The sequence below is a fragment of the Sinocyclocheilus rhinocerous genome, unplaced genomic scaffold (genome assembly GCF_001515625.1).
Source record: "Sinocyclocheilus rhinocerous isolate Xijiao unplaced genomic scaffold, SAMN03320098_v1.1 scaffold1314, whole genome shotgun sequence".
Classification (NCBI taxonomy): Eukaryota; Metazoa; Chordata; class Actinopteri; order Cypriniformes; family Cyprinidae; genus Sinocyclocheilus; species Sinocyclocheilus rhinocerous.
In genome coordinates this window covers 153209-180517 of record NW_015644118.1, presented here as the reverse complement: position 1 = coordinate 180517, position 27309 = coordinate 153209, and the positions used below count along the sequence as shown (strand labels likewise).

Here is a 27309-nt window from a genome sequence, read left to right as displayed (position 1 = left end):
CCGTGTTTTCTTGCCATTTTTTGCGGTAACTGTTACATCTTTTTTATGTCTTCACATTAAAGCGCAGCTGCTAAAATTCAGTACACTGCTTACATTTATATTTTATCCTGGGATAAATCTGGGGTGGCACATGGGATGGCAATGCTTTTTCTTTGGGTGGCAGCCCTGTGCCACCCCAGTTGGCTTTGTTGTTGTTGTTGTTGTTGTAAAAGCCTGTTAAATTGCTAAAAAGTAATGACTGGTATCAAACAGGTTTCCAATAGCAAGTAACTTTTCTAAAAAAGTTACTTTACAGACAAATTTATAGGATTTAATAATTAGAACTGTGATATAATTGTAAATTGATCCGATTTGATTGTTATTTTAGCAATAGCAGGAGGATCATTCAATAGGCTAATAATAATAATAATAATAATAATACACAAACATCTATTATAGGCCCCAGTCTACTTATTTTATTTAACAATATAGGCTCAATAAAGTTGGTGTAAGCTGCAGAACAAGTCTTATTTGGCCTATACAAGCATCGTTCATTTATTGTAGAAAATAAATTATGCAAGCAAAATTCACGTCGTGTAGTAAGAAAATGAATGTTCTAAAACAACAAGCGGGGAAAACTAATTTTCCATTAAAAAAATCAAATAAAAAAAGTAAATAAGATAAATAAATACATAAATAAAACACTTAATGTTGCATAATGGACTACGGCGCTAAGGACCTAATTCAGTAGCGGCTACAGTTTGTTAATACAGATAATAATAGGCAAGAAGAAGATGAGCACAGAATATGAACGCAAAGTTTATAAACGTTTAGTTTATATTAGGTTCATCTGCTTGCCTGCATAGTTTGCATCATCAAGGTAACTGAATTTAGTCTTTTAAAGTGTTAATGCATAAGCCACGTTAAGCGGAAAGATAATCTAAAAATGTGCTTTATGTGGTAACATCTAAACTAATCTTATTTAAAAATGTTATTTAACATTATAAATATATTAGGTTACACCATTAAAACTATAATTTAAGGGTAAGAACAAGTAAATAGCTCTTTAACATAGCCTATACAATTGTTACTACTTTTTTATTTTTTTCCAGTGGGAGATAAATGCTTAACGTAAAACTTAGCACGCTGCGTTCATATTCTGGGCTCTTCAGCAGTTTGATCTTTAATATCACTGTCTTAATGCATAGCTAAGCCAGTTAAGCGTTAAAATATGCACTTCGATCACAGATCACAGGCTATAGTGTTTATGACAAGTGAAATGTGATTTTCCCTGGTTGCTGTTTTAGAACATTATTAAGCCACGTTAAGAGTTTTTCACGTGCTTTTCCACTCCATTGCACTACCTTCCCGCTCGCGTCTCGCAACATTTGCAGTTTCTTGAGCATGACACATCATTCTAAGAAGGCGATCAAGTCAAAAGAGTTTTTTTCCCCAAATTTCACTGGTCTTGCGTTTTTTGGTCTTGCGATTTTCAAAGCAAAAGCACGTTCTATGTGGTTTGTGAATGCCTTTTAGAATGTCCTGCGACAGGGCCCTTCAAAGAGGCGGGGCCCCCATGCACCGCGGGGGCTGTGGGGGTGTCCCGTACGCCACTGAGTGTAGTGCTTCCAGTTGTGCAATGGTTTCATTTCTGTTTTCATACAGACGCAGTGAGGGAAAAATCACTGAGTTTAGGGCAGTCGGTTCGTAGTTCCGCTTCAGCTGTGCAATACCCTCACGAGGCGCGATCAAAATTTCGGACATGTCAGAAATTCATCCGATCATCCGATTGCTGCTCGGGAGAGGCTAATCGCCTCTCATTACCCCCTGTACAATGCACAGACAAAAGACGCACGACAAAGCTGAAATTCAGCCCGACTCAAAAAAAGCTTTGCACGAGTCAGAATTCAGCTCAAAATCGGATGAAAATCGTCTCGGTTACGTATGGTAACCCTCGTTCCCTGAAGGAGGGAACGGAGACGTCACGTCGGATGACAGACACAGACAAAGAGCTGGTCTGAGGTCCTGAAGCTTTGCGTCCGGTCTACGTAGCACCTTGGCTCGAACGGGACAGAGCAAAGCTAGGGCTGGGTCTGCCTCCTTCGAGGGCAGCACTTGCAGGCTCACCACCTGATCCCTGAAGGGAGGACGCCTCAGTCTGCTTCTGTACAGCCGAGAGCTGCTGGGCCAGGTTCTCGACCGCATCGCCGAAGAGGCCGGTCTGGGGCATTAAGGACACAGGGGCATTAAGGAACCGAACTTTGTCAGCATCCCTCATATCGACCAGACACAGCCAGTTTTGGCACTTCTGGACATAGTGGACATCGCACGACCCAGAGACCGCGTAGTGACCTTCGTCGCTCGTGGTGCGAGGTCCGTACCAGTGCGGAGTTCTTTGAGAACTTCTGGGTCGTGACCACCCTCGTTGGATGCAATAATTGCATGCCAATGTGCATTGGCTCGTTTAGTTTACACTCGAAGTAGATTGGTCTCTCTAAGCGAGATCCCAATTCGTCGGTCATCCGACGTGACGTCGAGAGTGACCGACTGAAAGGGAACTCACAGTGTATACCCGGCCTTAAAGAGACTTCTAAACAGGTTTGCATTTATATGTTTTGTCAGTAAACGTTCAAAATTGTGTGTAATATCAGATGTTGTGTATGTGTTACCACTTTTGAGCTGTTTAGTCACAGAATACTGACCATATTTAGTAGCATTTTGAACCATGCCATACACTTTAAGTATAATAATAATTTATTTCTTATTTTATTTTTATTGATTTATTTTTGAGAAATTGTTGTTGGATATTGTAATAGATATTGAATTGTCACTTGCTATTAAAAGCATATTTCAAAATCCGATCCAATCCAAGTTCACTCTAAGAAATATGATTCAGTCCAGCAGACCCAACATGGAAATACTGTGGGATGAATGCACCCATTGTTGTAGCCTTTTGAGTTGCACTGGAGATTGTTCACAGTGTTTAGTATGTGGTCTATTATGTGGAACATCAACATGAGTGTAAGGATCACAAGTCAAGGATGAAAAAGGCCCATGCCTGCCTGCCAGCACACTGTGGTTTTCCATCTCTAGGTATCCAGTACTGCATCTCCGTTAATGCATTTTCAATATCTCTCATATCCCTCTTATACGGCATAAGAAAAATCTTTCAGGCAGCCAATCATTACCATAATCGATTCATTCACCCATTACTTTTGTTCTGCACCAATGGTCTCAGCTGAATGCTGTGAGGAAAGAGGTATTCTTCAGGATCACACCCGACTCTATCAGTGTTTCTGCCAGCATGCTGTTTTGCTATCCCTGCCATTCTCTGTTCCTTGTTTCTCTCCATATGACAAAGGCTATCTGACAGACAAGAAACATTTTGTTATTGTAAAACAGGCAGGTTGTTATACAAAAGGACGGATTTCTTCACTTGTACTTTAATAACGAGAAAGGCACAGTCAATAAATGGCACTAACAATTCGTTCTGCTTCGCCTGCCGTAATTGAAAAGTAAGTGATGCAGAACTTTGGATGCTTTGCCCTTTTCTTCATTTTTCTCTCCATTTATTTCCTTTCATTTTATGTCACTGTTTGAGTCAGATCTGCCATCAAGTCCTGAGCTGAAAGTGCAGAGATGAGGTTTGCTCCAGGGATCAGACATGTGCTTATGGTACCAAAGATGAGAACAGACTGCAGGATACATGAGACCAATAGACAGAACGTACTTTCTGCCCATGTATTCAGATAAACGCCACATATGCAAAATGACAGTGATTGTATCATGAGCTATATGGACAGTAAAAGGAACATCTCAGTCTCAGTGAATGGACTGAGCTGAAGACCTGTGGGCTGGACTGGGGCCAGTGACGTGTTGCTGGGCAGAGCGGTGTAACTGATGCACTGTGAGTGGACTTTGCAGAGACGGGGCTCAGCGTGCAGCGAAAGGATTATTCTTAATCTAATCTGCCCCTCAATGGTTGGCTTGTCCTGTCCTCAGAGTCCGCTCCAATAAGACTACTCAGATCCCCTGGCTGATGCGTTCAAGTGGCTCCAGTTCAGGACAGAATGTATCAAATGTGAATTTTGCAACTGAATTCCAAGCTGTTGTGAGCAACTTTCCAGCAAACAGGTCTGGAATTTTATTTGAAGGATATTTTACCCAAAAATGAAAAATCTGTCATCATTTACTTATTTTCATCTCTTCCAATCTGGGATGACTTTCTTTTTTCTGCAAAATACAAAAGAATTCTGAAGAATGTTTCAACAGTTTGTTCATACAATGTAAGTCAATGGACTTTTATTGTAGAAATAAAGACTTTTTTCAGAATATCTTATTTGTATTTTACAGAAGACTGGTTTGGAAGGACATGAGAGTAAGGAAATGATGACAGAATTAATTTTTTTGGGTGAACTATCCCTTTTACATGAACACTTATGTTATGAGGTTCATTTAAAAATAACTTACATTTGAAAAGATACAAAATAACTTTGCATGTGACCTAGAGTTAAGCACCAAAAAGTTGCATTAAACTAACATTTTCGAAAGTTTTGGAAAGTTTTTAAAGACAGTAAAAGACAGCATTTTCCTTCTTGAGAAAAAAAAAAACCCAGTAAATGGTGCTAACAGAGACTGTAAGTGAAGAAAAGGGGGGACAATAAAATTTTATAGCACCCCTTGAAAACAGACCAGGAGATGTGAGAATTCAGAGGAAAAACTAGAAAGAGAAATATGTAAGTGCAGTATAGTCCAGTGGAATAATTCATTGGATATTATTAGTTAAATCAGGTGACCATATCTCAAGACTGTATTGACTTTTTTTACACTTTCACAGAGAAAAAAATTCTAAAGGTCATGGGTTTGATAAAAACAAAAAAAACAATCACACTACAATGTTTTTATGATGGAAAACACCAGAGCATGAGAGAAAATTTGTCAAAATGACTGATAATAATTATTTGCAGTGGCTCACAGTACTTCCCCCATCATTTCCTGTTCCTGTGCATTTCAATAAAAATAATAAATAACTAGAGGGAGAACTAAAGCTAAATATGTCCTCAAGATTTCCCATACACAGACCAGGCCAAGAGTTGATGGGAGACAATCATGTCATTTTGAATTTTAGCACATAAGCAAAACCTCTCATGCAAAACTCATGAAAACAGATCAAATAACACCGCGGCTTCGCCCGTCGCTCTCTCACACGCAGTTATCAAACAATGAGCACTTGAACTAAGTGACTGTTCCCCCTCCACCTCTAAACACACACTTAGACTGGTGATGGCGCCTCATAAACTGTTTGGCAGTGTCGACATTATCAGCGGCTCAGAGTCAGACATCATGTCCCTCCAATTAGAGCTTCACAGCTCCCCTCATTCATCTTTATTGGTGATACATTAGCCACCATTAAATAAAAGACATGGGATAATCTCCATAATGATGTGGATGATGAAGCCGAGTGTCGGAGAGGGAGGTAGGAGCTCTGTGACTAGAATAGGAAAGAGGGTGGGTGTCGGGCGAGATGATGGCGGTGGGCATGTTTTGGGTCTGTGCCCGGGAGAGGATGAGGATGGTGATGAAGGTGGGGAGGGATGGACATGAGGAGCTGTGACAGCAGCATTAGCCGGGAACACATTAGCCATTACCACGCAGCCAATCAAAACAGTGCACCTGTGCCAATCGGGGAGATGGACAGACGCTTGTCCAGGTGCGTGTGTGTACGCGAGCATCGGCACTGACTGGCTAAGTATAGAACCAGACGGCAAGCTCCAAACCTGCCGTTTTTGCCAGAATCTGTGAAGCACAGAGGCGGACAGCAGGGATCGTTTAGAGAACATTAGAAATACGGTTTAAAATAAAGGCTCCCGCATGGTTGGGGAAAAAGACGCCATGTTTCAAGTTTGGAAAAAGTTGGCAGCGTCGTCTTCTATTGACCAGTGACTTACAAGGCAATGATCTCTTCTTGTTTAATTGAACTGCCCTTAATTACATTACTTTATTTTGTCCTTTAATTAGTGCCTCATGAATAATTGATTAGCCGTGAAGTCATCAGTCGGGCAATAAAAAAAGTGATAGTGCGTGAAATGAACAGTAGCCCCGAAACGGAGCTCTGCACAGCACTGCCCTGAGACAGACTTCAAAACTGACAGCCCGAGCAGATGCAACTATATTGTATAACCGTTCCTCAATCCCTTCATCAAATATTTACAGGGGTATCATTGCCAGCACAGTGTCCCGCTGCGCATTCTCCGAGTGGCGGCAGGGGGGACATTGATCTTCCTTTTAAAGAACAAACGAGAGCTTCAGAGATATTTCTTATACTTTGGCCCCGTTCGGTGTGCTTCATCTGGATTTCTCTGGGGCGTACGCTATCGATCCGGCCAGGTCAAGAATCTGCATCGCCTCCCAAACCTCCAAATATGATCTCTGGGCTGCATTAATATGAAAGACTAGACTGCGCTTTTCCCCATCGTCCTGGATAATGTTAGACTTGCGCTGCGCGGACACTTCATTTGTCCTCATTGTGCGCAGACCATAAACTGTGAATATTTGATTGCTTGGAGCTGATTACTGGATCCATCTGTGCGATAAAGACACATCAGAAAGAAGTCATAAAGGGTTCACTGACAAAGATGATCATATATAATCATTATGCTTTTGTCAAACAGACATATTCAGATTGGAATCTGAGGGCTGAAACTGGTAGCATTCAGTATTTATATAGAGCAAAATTACATAGTGATGAAAATGACAGTTAAAACTGTTTTCTACAGTAAAATGCTAAATTAAGAAATGTATAGCTACATCTACAGTCTCTGTGAAGGGAAATTGACTTTTTAAAGAAAATTTCAATGGTATATAATTATGTAAAATCTACTTAACTCTGCAAAATAATATTGAATTAAGTAGCCTACTACTAATTTAAAATCTTTACAGAATAACTTTTACTTCCAAATCTGATGTGAATAGCACTAAAAACATAAAACAGTAAAAGACAGATTTAGCTTTCAAGCACACTTTAAACAGGCCAATTAATGTGAAGAGCTGATTGTACAACGTTCAATCCATGAAACAACGCAACCTCACAAAATATATGTACAAATCAGTGGAACCAGCTACCCACACAGACCTTAACGCGCACGCACAATAGCACTAATTATTTTTGTGCTACAATAACACAAATTATTCTGAGTAGAAAATTAACTCAAGGTGTCACAAAACATGTTGCTTGACAACAGCATCAACATAAGCAACGGTGCAAATAACCCTAGTAAACTGTGGGAAAATGCAATTATTCATAACCCAGTGCTTGCTGGGAACACCTGCATTGTAAAGTTAAGATGATTAACTTACTTTTTTGTTACTTTTTTGAATTTGAAATTAGACAGGATGCAGAATTGAAATTGGAATTTGTATGTAAGAAAGTAAAATGTAAAATAAATTAATGGAATTTAAAAGAAATTCATATTACTCATAATGAACTGCTATTTTTAAGCAATAAATAAATAAATAAATGCAAAAAAGTTGTCAAGACAAACTTTGAATGTTGGCGTTACAAGGCCTTGTTTTCAAAGATGGATGGATAGAACAACAGATAGATAGACAGACAGAGACAGACAGACAGACAGATAGACAGATAGATAGATAGACAGATAGATAGATAGATAACAACATCATAGGCGCTGACACAGATTTTGCTCATTTGCTGTTTGATAAAACATCTGATAACAAGGCGGCCCCACACACTCACAGCGTGACATCATACTTCAGGAGCAATTCTTGTCATCCTGGTTCTCATCCTCTCTTAAGCAGTCTCAGCTCTTCAGCCCTAATGGGAAGTGACATAATGTTTACCAAGAGTAGCTAATTTCTTGTCCAGATTTACTACGTGTGCTAATATGACAGCGGTAAAATCAAGGCCTATAGTTGGCCATCACTGTGCGCTAACGTTTGAGTGTGCGTGGGTGGATTCGATAACAGGGCAGGGGCAGGTGGAGCGTGAGAGCGAACCGCTCTTTGTTGAGCCGACACAAACATAAACACACACCAACGCATGCCACCATTTCACCAGGAAAGGAATTAATGAAGTGACCCTGCAAACAAGGCCTGGCGGTAACCAGGTAACCACATCAAGTCTCCTCTCAAGCTAGCCGCTGAGAACGAATGGAAGAAATCAGTAGAGAAAGAGCAGGGGTAGTTCAGCGCGATGAAGTCTCACAGGATAATCCCTGTTTCTTTCTCTCAATTACTGCTTCTTTGTCCCTTTCTGACCGTGTAGGTTCCTTATCTGAACTCACCTCTATTATTCACTCTCTAGCAGCAAACCAGTGTCCATTGTTTAAAAAGTCAACATGAACTGTCTTTTGCAGCACACTTTACTTCCATAATTTGATGTATCTCTGAATGAAACATGGTATTCGATGCTAAAATATGTAAAACTGCAATCAAACTTCGGGGTTTGGTAAGATTTTTAAATGTTTTTGAAAGAAGTATCAACCAAGGCTGCATTTATTTGAGCAAAAAATACAGTAAAAACAGTAATGCTGTGAAATATTATTACTATTTAAAATAACTGTTTTCTATTTTAAATAGTAATTTTTCCTGAGATGGCAAAGCTGAATTTTCAACAGCCATTACTCCAGTCTTCAGTGTCACATGATCCTTCAGAATTCATTCTAATATCAAATCTATAAGGGCATAATTTTTTTGCATTGGAAACAATATATGATAATTCATTAGTCCCTGGGGTTTCCATCAATATATTAATGTCTCAGGTCAAACCCCGCCTTTGTTATATGATGATTGGCTGAGCTCTCAAATGTGTGGGTCTTTGCAACAATGACTGACATTGTTTTGAAACATAAATGCAAAATCAGTGTGTCTGATGGTCAACATCGAAACATAGATGCAGTTATTTAGCTTGGTTAATTATGTTTATTAAGTATTTTCACTGCTTTTTAGTAGTATGTGAAGCAGCTTTCGGTAGCAACAAATAAAAACACAGATCCCAGTACACCTTTTGTCATCGATGAGTGATTCCCTGCTCTTGAAAAGCACCAGCTGCCACTGGAGGAAATAACAAAAGGTCCTCCAACCTGAAATCTCACTCTTTTTCCCCCCTTATGGATTTGCTGCACTTGGCAAAGGCTGTGGCCCTGATGACAACGAAACAGTCATCGCTGTCTAGTCTGTCTCCGCAGAAAGCCTGATAAAACACTATTTACATTTTCCCACATATTTTCCCTTTTCTCGCGCACACAAACACGCATACGTACAAATGGCAAGCCGTGAAAAGAGAAAGACAAGTTAATAGCAAACAGCACACTGCATTTTCATTTAGTATCTTTAGCGTGTTGTTTTGTTTTCACACGGCGAATAGAAAAACCCATGGCTAATTATGTGAAGGCGGCGTGAAATTGTGATATTTGCATGGCTGGGGATATTAACTAGAGGCATTAGTTGTTGAAAAGCTTCAAGGCTGGGCTCCAGACACGTTTTTAAATAATGGTTTAATGATGCATATTTTACAAATATTTTCCAAGCCAGACTAGCGGCACACACCATCTCTCTCTCTCTCCTCCAGACTACATTAACGCTCTTATTCTTTCTTCATTAACAGGCTCACAGCCCTTTCGCTATGCTCCTTTGTGTGCATTTGGAAAAAATCAACTGGAAAATAGACAGCATGAGGCAGCCGAACAGACGTTTTGGTTTCTCTATCTCTGTGTGGATTCTACCAACCGCTGTTCATTATTTATTTATTTGTTTCATTGTATTCGCTTTTAACCACCTTCCATCATTCAGTCACTAAACTGGATGTTAAGACGAAATGTCCACAGAAAAGTTTAAATGGGTCATGATCATTCCCAGCCTCGCTTGCTGTACTTTGCACTATATCTTCTCCTCTCTGTCCACTGATCTCTGTCTCTCTGTGCCAAGCTTGGTCCCTCTGCTCCATTAAAGGCAGATCACACTGGTGCAGGTATTGGCCACTGAGAGGTGCAGCTGTCCAAGTTGCCGCTTTGGCCCAGAGTTGCTGTGGCCAGACACAAAAGCACAAACATCAGGGTGTCTGGCCACACGGCCCCAGTCCAGAGACCATCAGGCTCAGACCTGTTTTACTGCTGGATGCCATACAGACACCATCACAGAAATGGCCAAGGAAGCATTTAGGGACACATTTGCTCAGGCAGGGCGGTGGAACAGGCTGAGAAAGTGTTTTAAACATTTATACCAGAGGGCCACTGAGGCCAGTCACAGCAAAAGAAAGGATTCATTGAATATGTGACATTCTTATGCATTAGGCCAAACGCTCTTATGCAAAATACACTAAAGCAATAAACCTTACTGTGCGTGTTACAGTCGTAAAAAATCACTGTAATGCAAAAGGCTTTGACTGACTTATTGCTGAAAAAAGTTACAAATTCATTATCAACATAAAAAAAAAAGTCTTTGGTACTTAATATTGGTTTTAAGTAACTAAATATCATTGCATTAAATTATTTTAACAAAATATCAAACCAAGTAGCATTTGTTTTAAACAGAGCATAATCACACTTTTTAGACAAAACACCACAAAAATATGTTTGTCCAGTTTTGAAATCTAGAATAATAAACACTATTGTTCAAAATGGAGACCAAAAAATATTAATATATATAATCTATCTATACACGCACACATACTTATCTTATATTTGAATATATTTGCATTTTAAGAATATATTTATGTCTTTTATCTATGAATTGATAGAGTATGAACAGAGTATAATTCTAATTAGTAAAAGTTTATATCATAATTTGTTTATTTTCATACTTTGAGCTGTCAGTGTAAACGTGTCAATAAAGGAGCAGCTGAACAGAACAACAGTATTGAAAGCTGTTTTTCTCAGACTTGGAACCTTTACAGGCTCTCATTACGGAGATCATTTACATATATCCACAGATGAAGACATGAGAGCACATGTGTGAGCGTGTGTGTGTCTAGCACAGAACAAGAGCTCACAGCGTTTGAGGAGATCTGAAGGTTGTCTAATATCTGTTCTCAGAACAGTGAGCTTGCACATCTCTCCAAGTCTCATGAATGTAATTGTAATTGACCTTTTTCCTGTAACGCAGCTGAGATGGTGGCCATGGAGGGGCAGTGACACAGAGACTAAACACTAGCCAAGCAAAGTTAATTGTCCAGCTGAACAATAACGTAACGGAGAATGCAGATATGAAAAGGGCATTCAAATCAATAGATCGATAATAGCCTTTCCGAAAAGATGGCTGAACTCAATTTTCTGGCCGCGGACGCCCTCTAAGCTCCAAACACAATGCACCCACAAACCCCCACAACCCCAAGTCTATCACAGTGCCCAAACTTCCTCCACTGACAGAGATTTTTTTCCTTTGCCTTCCTTTTTACTTCTTTTTTTTTCAATAGTATTTTTATTTATGTACAGCAAAATTGTGATTATATGCATAATTTTCTATTGTATTAATTTTAGCCCACTATTTATCCACACACACACACACACAAACAAATAAATACATATATATTATAATTATTATCATCATTTTAGGTAATCTATTTAGGTGATTTAGTGTGCTTTTTTTATATTAAAATACAATTAAAAAATATTAAAGTATATTAAAACTTTACTGTTTTAAAAATATCTAGCGTAGCGTCAGTTCTGGCAGGTCACGTTAGTCAAGCTCGCATCAGCTGACTCTCAGCTGATCCCCATCAACCTATGGGAATACGACACCTATCCAAGTATTCATATATAAGGTCCCGCAGTAGTATCAGCAGTTTTCGCATTGCTCGATAGCTAATTACCCTCCTCCATCCCCAACTCCTCCTCTGTCAGTCAGGATTCAGCCTTCTGATTCTCCTTTGAATCAGACTAATTCTAAAATGTGTACATAACATTATTGAACTTTAACGATATCTGCAATACATTTATGTTGGTTCCGTTCTGTTTACCCTAGGGGGGTTATCGCTGCTCTCCCTGCTCTCATCCATGCTAGGCTGCATGGATGTGCAGGGAGTTCTTGCCCAGAACGGAACCATACCGCCAATCCAAACTGTATGCTAATTGTCAATCATCTTTGACGATAGTGGTCCTGACAGAAATATATGATTTAAGTCTTAACATTTCCTTTTGATATTGTTTCAATGTCTGCCATTTAAAATCATGAATTGATGAATTGCGATTGGTCTACTTTATTGCATTTATCTGCAGACTGAATTGTTACTGGTCTCTTCTTTCTTGCATATATTTAACCATTTTGCTGGGAATTTTTCCACTGGGAATGAATATATATATTCACTAGTATTTTCTTCAACTGTAGTCCTTTCATTCTAGAATTCCTTCATCCTTTTTTTTCTGCCATGTACGTAGTGTTTAGTTTGCATTCTTCATTGTGATGGCTAATCATTCTTTAGCTGTTCTGGCCTTAGAAAGGTCAGCTGTTTGAAATGTCAGGCTTCAATGGAGCCAGATTCACATCGTGCTGCTCAAGTGTCCAATTAAAGAGGGTCTGGCAGGGGTTGAGTGGGAAGCACTCTTCACACAGGAGAGCTAATGAGGGGGCCAGGGCACCGAGACCCCCTCGGCACTGATCTACTGAGGGGTTGGCACTCGGTGTACTCCGAAAAGACCTCCAAGGGCACCGGGAAGGACACTGCCTGATCTCATTAAGGACTATGGATACATGTATGTTAATTTTTATCATCCCTCTCTCACATATACTCACACCTATGTAATATGTGCATTAGGTCGGAATGTCCTGTTGCTGTATCTGTCTCATTCATCTAAAAATGCAAGCTGCTTTCCATAGAGCAGGAAAACAAGTTTCCGTCACACTCAGTGAGGACAAATGCAGGTCAGAGGTTACCGTAGTTGCATATACACTTTGCACACAGAATCCTAATAGGCAGCCAGGCTGCATGCTTACAGAGGAAGACAGGAACAGATGAGCTCATTTACAGCAGTGATTCTTCATTTATAGCAACTAAAATACCCTGTTCACCTCATCAATAAGTCATTAGGCCCATCTGTAGCTCGGTGATCTAATACCGGTTTAGTAGTTGCTCTTTCAACAGTTAGTTTTAATAACTGCATTCGGGGAGTTCTAGATCAGCAAAAAGCGCAATGGGTCTCCAGAGCCCCTCTGCAGTCTGCTTGTGCACAATTGTGGAGTTTTACTGCACGCTGAAATCAGCAAAATTACCCTCCCAAAATGGCAAGGGCTATAGAGTACGGTGGGAAAAAAGTCACTTTCGTGATATAACCCGAAACGAGGTAAGCTAAAAACCATGTTGCATCGTGCATGTCTTTTGTGAAGTTGTGAAGGTCAGCGGCACAGTCTTGTGTGGCTTTGGGTAACAGATGCTGAGCAAAGCTGGGAAAATTAGCCTACTCCATGTGCCTTACATAAACATTATTTTAATCAAAGTGTATTAGAGCAGCCAGATATTTTAGACATATGGGGGCTGCATCCTTCCTGGCTACCCCATCTGTCTCTCCCAGAGCTCTGAATGCAGTTTCAGCTTTCACCCAGATGCATTGAGAAAACATTCAGCTTCCCATAGAGACCCAGAAGCGCAGACTGTACCTGCTGCTCTGGGACAGGCATGCCAGGAGTGCTACGACAAGATCGCGTAAATGCTGACAAGTCGCAGGAAAAGGCCTCTTTTTGCAGGTTTTTTCTCTTGGTCTGCAGCTGATGCTTGTTGTGAGAAGTAAAAGAAGTCACAAAGCCCCCACAACCAACCCATGTGAACAGACAATCCTGTCCGTAAAGCCCCATTGTAAGTTTTCAATGTTGTTGTGTGGTGTGCTGTGCAGTGAATAACAAACACACATGCACACAAACCAAAATATGCATACTCACCAGGGTTGGTGATGGTCAGAAGATCCAGCCTTCGCTGTTGCTGAAAAAGAAACAAAGAGACATCAGAGGTCTTCTGTCAGAAAGATGAAACAGATCCAGTCTGAGATATTTTTTCTTTTTTTACCCAGAAATCAAAGTTTGTGCTGTCTGCCTGTTAAGCACATTTTGCTCTCTATCTCTCTCTGGAGATAAAAATGTGTTATGCATTTTACATCAATTTTATGTAAATATATGTACATATATGGTGCATATATATATCACTCTATGAAACAGAATCATTCTAATCTTACACTTCTCTTTAGGCCTATTCACAGCAAAAAAAAAAAATAAAATGACAAAAAAAAAAAAGGGGTCAATAGAAAAGGATAGATTTTTTTACAATAACATATAAATCATCAAGTCCTACAATGAGCTCTGAGGTAAAAACTAGAATGTGTTTATTAGCTGAATTCACAGTTAAGAAGTATATTACCCAGAATTCTTAGGAGTGATCCACCAATCAGAGATGTTTTGGCTACCATGGAATTTTAAAATGATTCTTATTAAAATCTTTAAAAAAAAAAAAGAAAAAAAAAAATCCATGAAAAATACTTCTAATCTATCTATCTATCTATCTATCTATCTATCTATTAGGGGTGCAACGGTTCAACTTGCTCACAGTTTGGTTTGTATCACGGTTTTAGAGTCACGGTTTCGGTACGGTTCGGTATGTGCTATGTTTAGGGAAAAAACTATATTGTCAAATAAAAATAATGAAGATAACAAATAATCTAACTACAAGCAACAGCACAAATAAATACAATAGGGCAAAGATACAAATAAAATAAACTGTGTTTTTTTTTTAGGTAGGTCTAACATTAGTTTTTAGGTACAGAAATTGAATAAAGTAATCAAATGTAAAATAACATTGCATATTTGACTGTATAAATTAAAGATTAATCCTTATTAAAGTTACAAAAGTTATTCAATCAAGAGCAGTGAGTGATTTCCGTGTTTTTGCTGTTTGATAAACATTAAGAAAGTGCTGTCACTTTAAGAGAACGCACTGATCCAGTGCACTGATACAGTACGTTCAGCCGACTATGTCTGCTAGGATACTCACCAAGACGGGCATTTTGACATAATTTTTGAGTGAATTTGTCCATTCAAGCACAATACTTCAAAGAGAGCTTAATATTTGCGCGGTTCACACGCTTCCGATGAGCGCACACAGAGATCTTCTCACTGCGCGCGCGAGTTTGCGTCTTTTGGGTCTTTAATATTTAAACTAGCCAGGCTTAAATGAGTTTAGTTTAAACACAGATAGCAACGTGCGCTGTTCTGGTCTCACCTGCGCTATCAACACGTGATGACGGCATAAATGACAGTTATTCCAACATACAGCACCCGAACCGTGTGTGGAGAACGGTACGGTTCGATTTTTTACCGAGATCCGTTGCACCCCTACTAACTATCTATCTATCTATCTATCTATCTATCTGTCTGTCTGTCTGTCTGTCTGTCTATTAATCTATCTATCTTCATATAACCTTTTAACATAATTGTATTAATATATATTAATACATTTTATATTAATTATATATCGTATTACTTTTTATTAATTCACACACACACACACACTGCAGTCTGTGTGCATTGAATTTATTTAATACACGAGTTTCACAATTTGAGTTGAATTACTGAAATAAATGAACTTTTCCACGACATTCTAATTTATTGAGATGCACCTGTATATATATATATATATATATCTTTTTTGTCTGTACACACTCTCTCTCTCTGTCTTTTTGGCTTGTTCTGGTGTGTGTTTGTGTACATAATCCATTGCGTTTTGTGAGTTATGTATTCATGTGCTGCAGTAGATGCGGGTCGTTTCCTGGAGAGAGGGCGTGACAGAGGCTACAGCAATCCACACAGGTCACACTCTCAGATCGATAAGTGCCCAATCTAAGACTGATGGCGTCCTCAATGGCATGCTGCAGTGTGAGGCGGACACACATAACACACATACTGTGAGGGCAGGCAGCTCAAGAGCTGTACTTTAACACTCTTGTGGTACTGCGGGTCCTTCTACATGAGAGCCACTACACACATAGTAGAGCAGAGAGCATACACTGATATCATTCACACATGCACACACACTCAGTTCTGCTTTTCAATATCTGGTCCACTGATTTATATAATGACTGGATTGCTCATTGCGTTCTAAACTGCCATTCGGCGGTGAAGCCACCAGAAGTGTTCGATCAGCCATCTTACTATTCCCTAACGGCAGAGAGCATCATTGACTGACAGCCAAAACCTTGACCTAAAATCACCAGATTTGATGTGTATCAGTCACACAGGATTAGTTTTTAGGATATGTGCATGTAAATTAATAGCTACTTCATGTTATCTGCCATGTTTATGGTCTTTTTGGGCAGAATAAGTGATATATTGAAATCATTAAGGTGGGTGTGTCTGCTGCGCACTTGCCGACACAGGTAACTGATCCAACACAAAATATATTTCTTTGTGCACGTAATTATGCAGGAAATATTAAACATGAACATATATCTGGTATTAGTATCAAAAATTGATTCGGATATACAATAAATATTACAATACAATCCTTAGTCTAAATTAATTACTTAATGTCGAATTAACGTATACAAAGCATAAATCTATATCAGATTTTGTGAGAACTTTGTCGTTTGAAATGCATATGTTGATCTGATGTTTATCATGTTCATCTGATGTACTACTGTAATGTATATGAACATCACTTTTTAATACGCAGGGGAAATTTCCGACATTAAACAAATAACCATTTAAGCGCATAGGACGTTTGCGTTGTAAGAATGTACATGGATACTTCAGATATAATAACGCTGACTCGTTAGGAGATGTTTTCTCATTAAAATCGTACGATTTCCTATTAATTCAATAGAATGTATGGGAATACTAGGGAATATCAATATGGTGGCGCGGTGACTTCACTTTTATGATGTCATGAGCAATCTAGTTCTCTATTATAGATCAGTGGTCTGGTCATTTCATGATGATTAGCAATTATCCAGTGAAGCACAGAGCTTTAACTTGGCTTTGAATTCATAAAATGTTCTCTCTTTTTTTTATGGCTTTATGAGAAGCAAAGTCTGAAAATATAAAAAGAGCATTAGTGAATCAGTTTTAATTAAGAGTCACTGTGTGTTTGTAATTTATGTGGAGTTATGCATTGTGCTTGTTAGCAATACATTAAGCATTTAGCAATGCATATTTTATTGGGACATCTGACTTGTATATGATGTGCATCTTCTATCTGCTAAAAATAATTTAGAAAACAGTATAATTTATGCATAAAATATGCTGGCACCTGTCAAAAAAGCATGTGTTAATGTGCTGTTTATGTGATAATTGGAAGATATGAGTTGTGACTCATAGGTGCTAACTCTCACAGAGCATTTTCTTTAACAAAGTAATAAAAAGCTATTTTAAAGTGTGCATATAGTGTAATATAATACTAGTTGACGTTGAAGAGTAATTGCAGAAGGCTTTGTTTTGACAAACTCCTGGAATGATGCCTATTATTTTATTTTTCGCCCCCTGCTGGTGAAATAGACACATACAACACAATTCAGCTCATTTTCTGAGCTGATCCTAATGACAGGGAAAGTAAAACTGAAGATATGCATTGCATTACACTAAAACATACATTCATATTTAAGATAATTTCAATACAAAGGTTTGTTTTGCATTTTAAACACTAGTTAACTTGCAATATATGTGCATACATTTACATATCAGAGTCATGGGATCAGAAAGTCAATATCACTGTTCTAAAACGTCGTTTACTGTCTACATAGGCTGCATTCTAAGTGAAATGAAACCACCATACAAATAGCACTCCTCTCACAAAGCGCACAAGATTTACAAATGATACAGTTTGATTGTTACTTTGTTTATAAACGAATTCTTTACTGGTAAGCATAAAAAATAGGTTGACCATACGTCTTCTTTCTCTCGCCAGAACCAGTCTAGGATTCCTAAATTACCTAAAATGTCTGGGTTCTGGCTTTGTTTTCCTATTGATGTGCTCTCTACTGTCCTTATACATTACATGTACCATTATTTGCATAACTTTGACTTTTCTCCGTAGATCCCACTTTATTAGCACACCACGATTGGTTGATTATGTACAATTCCTAAACGCTATTGGTCAAACTACACTACTTTTAGCAAGTATGAAAACAATAGGAAAACAAAGTCAAAACCCAGATATTTTAGGCAATTTACAAATCCTGGCCAGGACATATTTGGGAAAAAGAGGATGTATGGTCACCCTACAAAAAAATACACAGTGCGCACAAACAAATACTGGATAATTTTGTCAAAATTTATTTTTTAGAAAAGACTTTAAACTCTTTTTAAATAAAAATGTACAGTATTGAATGAAATAGGTATAAATGAAGTATATTTATTTATTAATTTTTTATTCAATGTCGTAGAATTGGCTGCTGTCTTGGACCTTAGAATTTGGCCAAAATTAGTTTATCTTACAAGGTTGCCTTCACATTAGGAGCATGTTTATGATGCCTTAAAATGCTTTCTAAGTAGGCAGCTCACTTGGTTTTAGAACACAACTAATGTTAGTCTTTATGAAACGATCCATGACAGAGAGCGGCAACACTACAATCCCCCTTTTCCCAAGAGCCCGAGACAAGAGTAGTTTAATTATTTGCCATTGGTTTTGCACTATTACCACCTGGAAAGCAGGCTGTAAAAGGCATTTTATTTTTAAAGGAGATGATTTGCGCTGAACCAGGCGCTTATACAATGCAACTACCACTGGACGCAATTCAGTCTATGTGAATACTCCCGATGACAGTTCAAACCAGTTGAGAGCTTCCTTTCTTCTATGCCAATTAGAGGCTCTGAAAAAGGCCAGTAGCTCCATTCCTTTGATCTGACCTTTGTTAGTTTTGCTTGGCCTTGTTGGTACAGATCCAGCATTTCAGACGGAAACGCCAAGTGGAAACAGCTAGTGGCTGCTGCAATGTATCTGTCTGACCATTGACATGAGCCTTTACTTCACTAATATCACTCTTAGCCTTGTACTTCCGCATTGAATTCCGTCAGTTACAGCTACAAGCAGTGCATTCTTTCATGTTAATCTTGTGAATTGACAGCTGACTCCTGATTTCTTTTACATAAAATAATCTGTTATTAATCCCAAGTGATAGATCAGTCAGAACGAAAAGCCTGCTTGTAAACACGTCACTTGATCTAATTAGGCATGATCCATATTGTTGCTGTGGATTTGGACATTTAGAGAATTTCTTCTTAAGTCCACAAGGCCATAGATGCACATAAACTGATATTTTCTCCAGATCACACAGTTTTGTGTAAAATATAAGCGGTACAAGTGTCACTGTCTACATGGATAAGGTACTTAGTGTTTTCCAGGAACAGGGGAAAAGGAAAGATAGAGACACAGAGACACAGAGAGAAAGAGAGAGAGAGAGAGAATCACATGGAGAGGCAATCCTAGGCATGAAAATAGGATTGTATTAATCTTTATCAAAGAGTGCAAAGGAATCCCCTCAGAACAGTGCCAGTATGCATAGGAGTGCACAGTGGGTGTCCTGGGTCTCACTGGAGTCAAAAAGCTTTCTATATTTTGAATGGAACACAATATCTATTCTATTTCAACACCAATGACACAGCCACAGGTGAACGAGATAGGAAGAGAGATGGTGACTGGTGGCGAAAGTCAGAGATCTGGGAGACCGGGGCTCAGACACAGGCTGTGACACACGGGAGGCCTGCTCACCTCAACAGATGCTGGGGTGAGAGCCCTTCACCCTATGTCAAAAAACCCAATGCACTCTGTCCAATTACCACAGCCAAAACCAAGACCTCTCAACACACACGCGCACACACACACACACACACACACACCAAACCATTGATTATTGTCCCTCAAAGTTTAATATTAAAATATAAAAAAAATTACATTTATTTACTGTTATATTCTAAGCAATTGTAGTAGTATATGATTTACAAATTAAATGTATACTAAAATTAATAAATGTTTTTTTTTTTTTGTAATACAAAAGTTTTTTTCTTGATGTCATAGTTTGTGCTCGTACAAGCAGACATTTTTCACACTGACACCTTGACACTGTTTTATTTTGAATATTTTAAACAAGCTAAATAAACTCCTGCTGAAATTTCTCCCTCGCTTGACCTACATTCAGTCCAAAACTGCAAATAGGTCAGACATCCCAAACTTTCCTCTTAAAATGTCATTAATCTTATCAGGGGCATCCATACCTTTTCAAAAGAGCCTTAATATGTGCAAGGTGCAAAACCGCACGACTGCAATTAAGAGGGCTGGCCATCAGACAGACCAAAAAAAAAAAAATCCTTCATTTACTGGACCTTTCGTCTTATAACGGAATTAAATATTAATTTGCAATATTTCCTCCTGAATTTACTCTTCTTATTTGCAGATGATTATCATGGGTGGGGTATGATCGAGCCATTATTGAAAAATGCACCCAACAATTTGATTCTCATTTCGCATGCATGCAAGGTCAATATAATGAGATTAACTTGAGCTGCCCCATCTTAACCATTAATTTAAAAATACATATGGCGACTGCAGGCTAAATTATTTGACTTAAAATATCGGATACACAGTAAAGAGAAAGTTATATTAGCAATTTAGGGAGAAGGGAGGCAGACTTTATACGTTTACTCAGGGATAAAAATTGTTCTGTGCCATAAACTAGCTGATGGTTGGGATATGTCATGAATTATAGACCCCAGCGGATGTTCCTCCCTCTATAAACACACACATGCACAGCCCAGTGGTAATGAGGTAAGGCAGATTAACGCTGGACTATTTAAACCATCTGCCATAGTCCCAGCAGCAGGAGTCATCGTCATTGGCATCAATCTCCAAGGACCCCTCTGTCTGACGCCAACCTTCCCATAAAGAGGAAAAGAAGAGGAAAAAGAGAGAGATGCGAGTGAGTCAACAATCTGACTCACCTCATCTTAGAGAGGGAAACACTCCTGTGTAGGTGAGTCATCAGCGACCAAAACACATACATTCACTTCTCTAGTCTCTCGCTTCCATCTAGTGTTCGGTTCACCTTTCTCCCCTCTGGGAAGATGCTTCCCTCTTTTATAGCACAGATCTGAGGGATGAGCTCACGATGAGGTCATCTTCCCCTGGGTCTCTCTCTTCACTGAGCACGTACTGTCAGATTCACTGTAACGCTCTTCATCATGCTCTGGATATGGGATGCTTTGTCATGTAAAATACCTCATTGTGTAGCAAAAATTAAAAGCAACAGATTCTATGTATTTCAAAACTATTCATTAGGCCAATTACAGATATATGGCCAATTATAATATTAACTTATAATCAGTGTTGGGTGTAACGCGTTACTGCAATTAAATTACTTATCCACTGAAAAAGTAAAGTAAGGAATTACTGTTCATTTTTATGTAATTTAATTACAGTTACTTATAAAGTATTTGCGTTACAGTTCTAAAATCACTATTGAATTTGAAATCTAAATTTATCGTCTAAAGGTAAAATTTAATGCAGCGTCTTTAACCCTCTGCGCGCCGACGCATTCACTTGTAGTTTTTCCTGAAAAGCGAGAAAAGGACCTAAAATACCCATACAGATAAGACTAAAATCAATCGAATCTATAAATGGTATACTTTTATTTGTGTACACTGACAAAACTTTTTTTTGTAAAATAAACAAAACAAACAGGGTGCACTTTCTGCTGTTTTGGTCTCCGTGAACTTCTTTCTGAAATGAGTCACAAAAACGAACCGAAACTTGGCGAATACTTCACACGCCGACGTAAGAAATACGTCTATAGAAAACTTGAAGTGTCTACTTTTAAATGAACCAACTCAAATCGAAAACGAATATTCTCTGATTATGTAATTTGTATAAAACTAAAGCAAGGTACAGTCCTTCCCGTCTCAGAGCTCATTATCTGCAGACATACCTGCGTGCAAACGCCCTCATCACCTAGATACAAAAAAAATAAAAAAATCAAGATTCATCTACTTTTCATTGTTTTTGGAAGAAGACTTGAGGAATAAGCCTCAGTATACTAATTTACCTCAGAAGAACAGCTTGATCTCACGCGGCTCTTTCTGTACTTACATTAGTTAACGTGTTATTTTTTACATAAACTTGTACGCATTTTACTAGTTGGGCTTTCCTATCTTGCCAAACTGAAATGTGTGAAAAAGAGTAAAATATTCTGAAATATGATATGCATTCATATAAACAGTATATAGGCAACTTATACATATAGGCTAAATGTTGTACTGTCACAACTGGATGGAGAGGCACACGAGGGTAAGATGAGTAAGAGCTTCTTTATTTAAACAGAAAGCAGCGTCAAAACGGTAAGTGCAGTAACTCAGAGTTCAATGAAGCTCAATAAATGGAAGAATAACAGTCCTTATCTTTTTCCCTTTAAGGATGATCAATTGGAGGAAGACAGCCACAGAGCCACGGGGATCCAACAGGTAAGAGCTGAGACCAGAGAAGAGCTTGTAACCTCGAGACCAGTCGACGAGGGAATGAGGGGAGTAGATCTTTATAGGGCATGGTAAGTGGAGTCAGGTGCGAGTAATTAGTACTCAGGTTATTATGATCGGGTGTAGGTGGATGGCGTGGCTGGTGATTCTGTGACAGTACCCCCTCCCCCATGGGTGTCTCCTGGCGCCCGTAACCAACGGCGAGGACAACCGCGCCCCCTGGGAGCAGGTCGATCTGGATGGAACTGATGGAATTCAGAGAGGAGTGATGGATCTAGGATATCATCTCTGTCCACCCACGATCTTTCCTCGGGACTGTAACCCTCCCAATTTACGAGGTACTGGAGTCGACCGCCCCGCCGTTGAGAGTCTAAGATCTCTTTGACTCGGTAGATGGTCTCACTGGTGTCGACCTCGGGAGGAGGAGGTATCTCGGGTTCTGTGGAAGGAGGGAGAAGTGGATTAATGAAGGGTTTGAGCAGAGACACATGGAAGGTAGGAGAGATGCAGTAGTGGTTTGGGAGTTTGAGTTTGTATGTAACTTCGTTAATTTGCCTCGCGATGGGGAAAGGACCAATATAACGGGGACTCAGCTTCCTGCAGGGCAGCCGGAGACGAATGTCCCGAGTGGAGAGCTAGACTTGATTGCCCGGTTGATATTCTGGAGTCGAGGTGCGACGGGCATTGGCATAGTTCTTATGTCTCCGTACTGCCCGCTGGAGATGGGCGTGTGCTGAGTCCCATACCCTCTCGCTCTCACGGAACCAGTGGTCGACTGCCAGGACTTCTGAAGGTTCTCCAGTTCACGGAAAGAGTGGAGGTTAGTACCCGAGCACACACTGAAATGGTGTTAACCCTGTCGTTTCCTGTCGCAGGGAGTTTTGGGCATACTCGGCCCAGGGAAGATACTGGCTCCAGCTGTCCTGGTGTTCGTGACAGTATGCTCGGAGATAGCGCCCAGTGGGAGAGAGAATAGGCTCTGAGCTTTCAGGAGACGGATCAGGTTGGTGAAGGCAGGAAAGAGCATCTGCTTTGAGGTTCTTGTGACCGGGACGGTATGTTACAGAGAAACCGAAGCGTGTGAAGAACAAGGCCCACCGTGCTTGTCGTGGATTGAGGCATTTAGCATCACGAAGATATTGAAGGTTCTTATGGTCGGTGATTACCTCGAAAGGGTGTTGAGCTCCCTCCAGCCAGTGCCGCCACTCTTCTAAAGCGAGCTTGATGGCCAATAACTCGCGGTTCCCGACATCGTAATTTTGCTCCGCTGGGGACATCTTCTTGGAAAAGTACGCGCATGGATGGAGTACAGGGGTTTCACCTTTCCATTGTGACAGTACAGCCCCAACTCCCAAGGTAGAAGCGTCTACTTCAACTGAAAAACGGAGGTTAAGATCCTGATGAGAGAGGATCGGAGCAGTGCAGAAGGCTGATTTCAGCTGCTGGAAGGCAACAGTGGCGTCAGGCGTCCATGACAGAAACTTCGGTGTACCCTGGAGAATAGAGGTTAGGGGAGCAGACAATTGACTGTAGTGGGCTATAAATCGGCGATAGAAATTAGCTAAACCTAGAAACCTCTGCAGCTCCTTTACCGTGGTAGGTTGAGGCCAGTTTTGTACCACATCCACCTTCCTCTGGTCCATCTGCACTCCCTCTGGTGTTATGATGTAGCCTCGGAACTGGACCGTGGATTGATGGAACTCGCACTTCTCTAGTTTTAGATGCAAATGATGCTGGCGAAGGCGTTGTAGTACCTGGGTGACATGCCGACGATGTTCTTCTAGACTGGGTGAGTAAATTAGAATATCGTCGATGTAGACTACGACAAACCGGTGGAGCATATCGCTGAAGATTTCATTCATGAAGTTCTGGAACACAGAAGGTGAGTTTGAAAGGCCATACAGCATCACCCGGTACTGATAGTGACCGGAAGGGGTTACAAAGGCTGTTTTCCATTCATCACCTTTACGGATGCGGGTCAGATTATATGCACTGTGCAGATCCAGTTTAGCGAAGACGTAGGCTCCCCGGAGTTCTAAGGCGGCTGGTACCAGAGGAAGAGGATAGATTAACTTGATTGTTTGGAAGTTGAGGGCACGATAATCAATGCACGGACGTAAACCCCCGTCCTTCTTCACCACAACGAAGAAACTGGATGCTGCAGGTGAGGTGGAAGGACGGATGAAACCCTGTTGTAGAGCTTGCTGAATGTACTCCTCCATGGCGGCTCGCTCCGGGATCGAGAGAGGGTAGATACGCCCCTTCGGTAGTTTAGCCCCAAGCAGCAGATCAATAGCGCAGTCCCATGGCCGGTGAGGTGGAAGTTGGGTAGCTGCGACCTTACTGAACACGTCCTGGAATGCCTGGTAATCTGCTGGTATTTGGACAGAGCATTGGGAGACAGGACTTTCGATGGTGGTGGAGCAGATAACAACGGAGGTGCTTGTTTGCTGGGGTGCAGGTAAATCTGTTTAGCATCCCCTGTGACAGGATTCACTCCACTTGCGCACCTCTCCAGAACTCCAGTGGATGTCGGGATGATGCAGGGCGAGCCAGGGGCGTCCCAGGACGATATCCACTGTGGCTTCCTCCAGCACCAGGAAGGATATGCGTTCAGCATGTAGGCATCTGATGCAGAGAGTGATCTTAGGAGTACGATGACGCACCAAACCCTTGCCCAGTGGTTTTCCTTGAATATTGGAAATCTGATAACTGATGGCATTGCGATGACGAGGGATCTTGAGTTGGGCGAGACAGTGAGAGGAGATTAAATTTCCGGAGGCTCCGTAATCGACGAGGACTTTCACTGGAAAAGAGTGGTTCATATAAATCAGGAGGGCATCAATGTGAGGAATTCTCGAAACATCTGGATGTATATGGACCGTACTCACCGCTGGGCGTGAAGGGTGAACAGGGCAGGCGGTCAAGAGATGGTCGCTAGATCCGCAGTACAGACAAAAATCCTTGTGAGACTTGCCAGGTGCGTTCCGTCGGTGATAGGCGATAACAATTGGTTTGCATTGGCTCAGGTGCTGGAAGATTAGTTGCCGGTGAGGCGGCAGTGGAGAGTTGTCCTTCTGTGTGGCAAGAGGTTAGATGTTGTGAGATGTCTAGGGCCTTCTGCAGGAAACTCTCAAGCCCCATGGTATCATCATAGATGGACATTTTTTGGCGAAGGGATGGGTTTAGACCATGCCGAAATGCCGACAATAGAGCCGTCTCATTCCATCCATTGCACGCAGAGAGAGTACGGAATCGCTTTATCATTAAATTAGCTTTATCATTCACAAACTGATGGGGCTGTAACTCAAAGTAGTCACCGGAGTAGGTCGGCTTGGCCATGGGACAGGCGGAGGTGGATGGCGTGATCGGATGGGGTTGAAGTGATTCCCGGAGTGCTTGGACCAATTCGGTGAAGTGGTCTGGTGAGAGGGGGCTCCGTGGCTCCATAGTGCTGCTAAAGCTGACATGGTTCCTTTATACTTCTTCTGGACTGGTCTTCTGTCACAACTGGATGGAGAGGCACACGAGGGTAAGATGAGTAAGAGCTTCTTTATTTAAACAAACAGAAAGCAGCGTCAAAACGGTAAGTGCAGTAACTCAGAGTTCAATGAAGCTCAGTAAACGGAAGAATAACATTCCTTATCTTTTTCCCTTTAAGGATGATCAATTGGAGGAAGACAGCCACGGGGATCTAACAGGTAAGAGCTGAGACCAGAGAAGATCTTGTAACCTCGAGACCAGTCGACGAGGGAATGAGGTGAGTAGATCTTTATAGGGCATGGTAAGTGGAGTCAGGTGTGAGTAATTAGTACTCAGGTGATTGTGATCGGGTGTAGGTGGATGGCGTGACTGGTGATTCTGTGACACGTACGAATCGAGGATGTAAATATTTTGCTATCTAGTCTAGGAATGTTTAGATCAGTGTTTGATCTACTATCAGATGTTGATGTTTATAGTGTGCTAAGCAATAAGAATTTAGTTTATAAAATATTATAAAATTATAAATAATGTTGTTTATGAACTGTGTGGCAATACAGACACAGCATGTGTGCATGAATGACAGTACAAAATCATTTGTTTTTTTTGTGTTAGGAGTGGACAAAATTAGTATTAGTGACTGCTAATGTTGTATACATGTACAGTATGTCAGTGTGTAAGAAATATGGTACTAACTGCTTTGAAAAGTTTAATGCTTACAGCTTGAGACATGTACCCCTGGTTTCACAGACAAGGCTTAAGCCTAGTCCCAGACTAAAATACATTTCTGAGCTGTTTTAACTGAAAGAAACTTGCCCTGACATACCTTAAATATGTCAGTTCCATTGTTTTATCTCAAGATGCGCCAGTAATGTTTTCTTCTGGGACATTTATAAAAGGTTCTTAAAACTTTACTTTTCTTAAGCTTTTTTGTTATTCTGATATTTTGCGGAGTAATTCTATTTGATAACTAAAGAAGGTTACATTTTTAATTTAAAATGCTTAAGTATTACAGTTGTTTTAAAGCTAAAATGCTAAACTATTCCATGTTTAACTCAAACTAAAATAATTAAGAGTTTCATTTCTATGCATCAAGGTTTATAGGGATTTTTATAAAGGAATTAACGAATAATTAAGTTACATATTGAGTAATTAAGTTACTTTTCAGACAGAGTAATTAGAAAAGTTATTTAAATACAATATTGATGATGTAATTAGTAATTAATTACTTATTTAAAGTAACTTACCCAACACTGCTTATAATAGAGTGGCAGGCCAGGCCAATCAATTGGCTGATTTGTGAGATTTTGCTCCAAAATCTTTTCCCTAAATGTTAAATGCACAGTTTAAAAGCTAAAATATGTTAATATTTAATACATATAATATATTAATATATATAAT

General features: G+C 40.0%; 1 protein-coding gene across 1 annotated transcript in view; it reads right to left on the bottom strand.

Moving 5' to 3' along the window:
* The window catches only part of LOC107757978 (BEN domain-containing protein 5-like), a 152493-nt gene that overhangs the window by 14453 nt on the left and 110731 nt on the right, over positions 1 to 27309 (bottom strand). The window contains exon 4 of the mRNA XM_016575598.1: positions 13864 to 13903. Coding sequence (XP_016431084.1) covers positions 13864 to 13903 — 40 coding nt within the window. The remainder of the gene's footprint in view (positions 1 to 13863; positions 13904 to 27309) is intronic.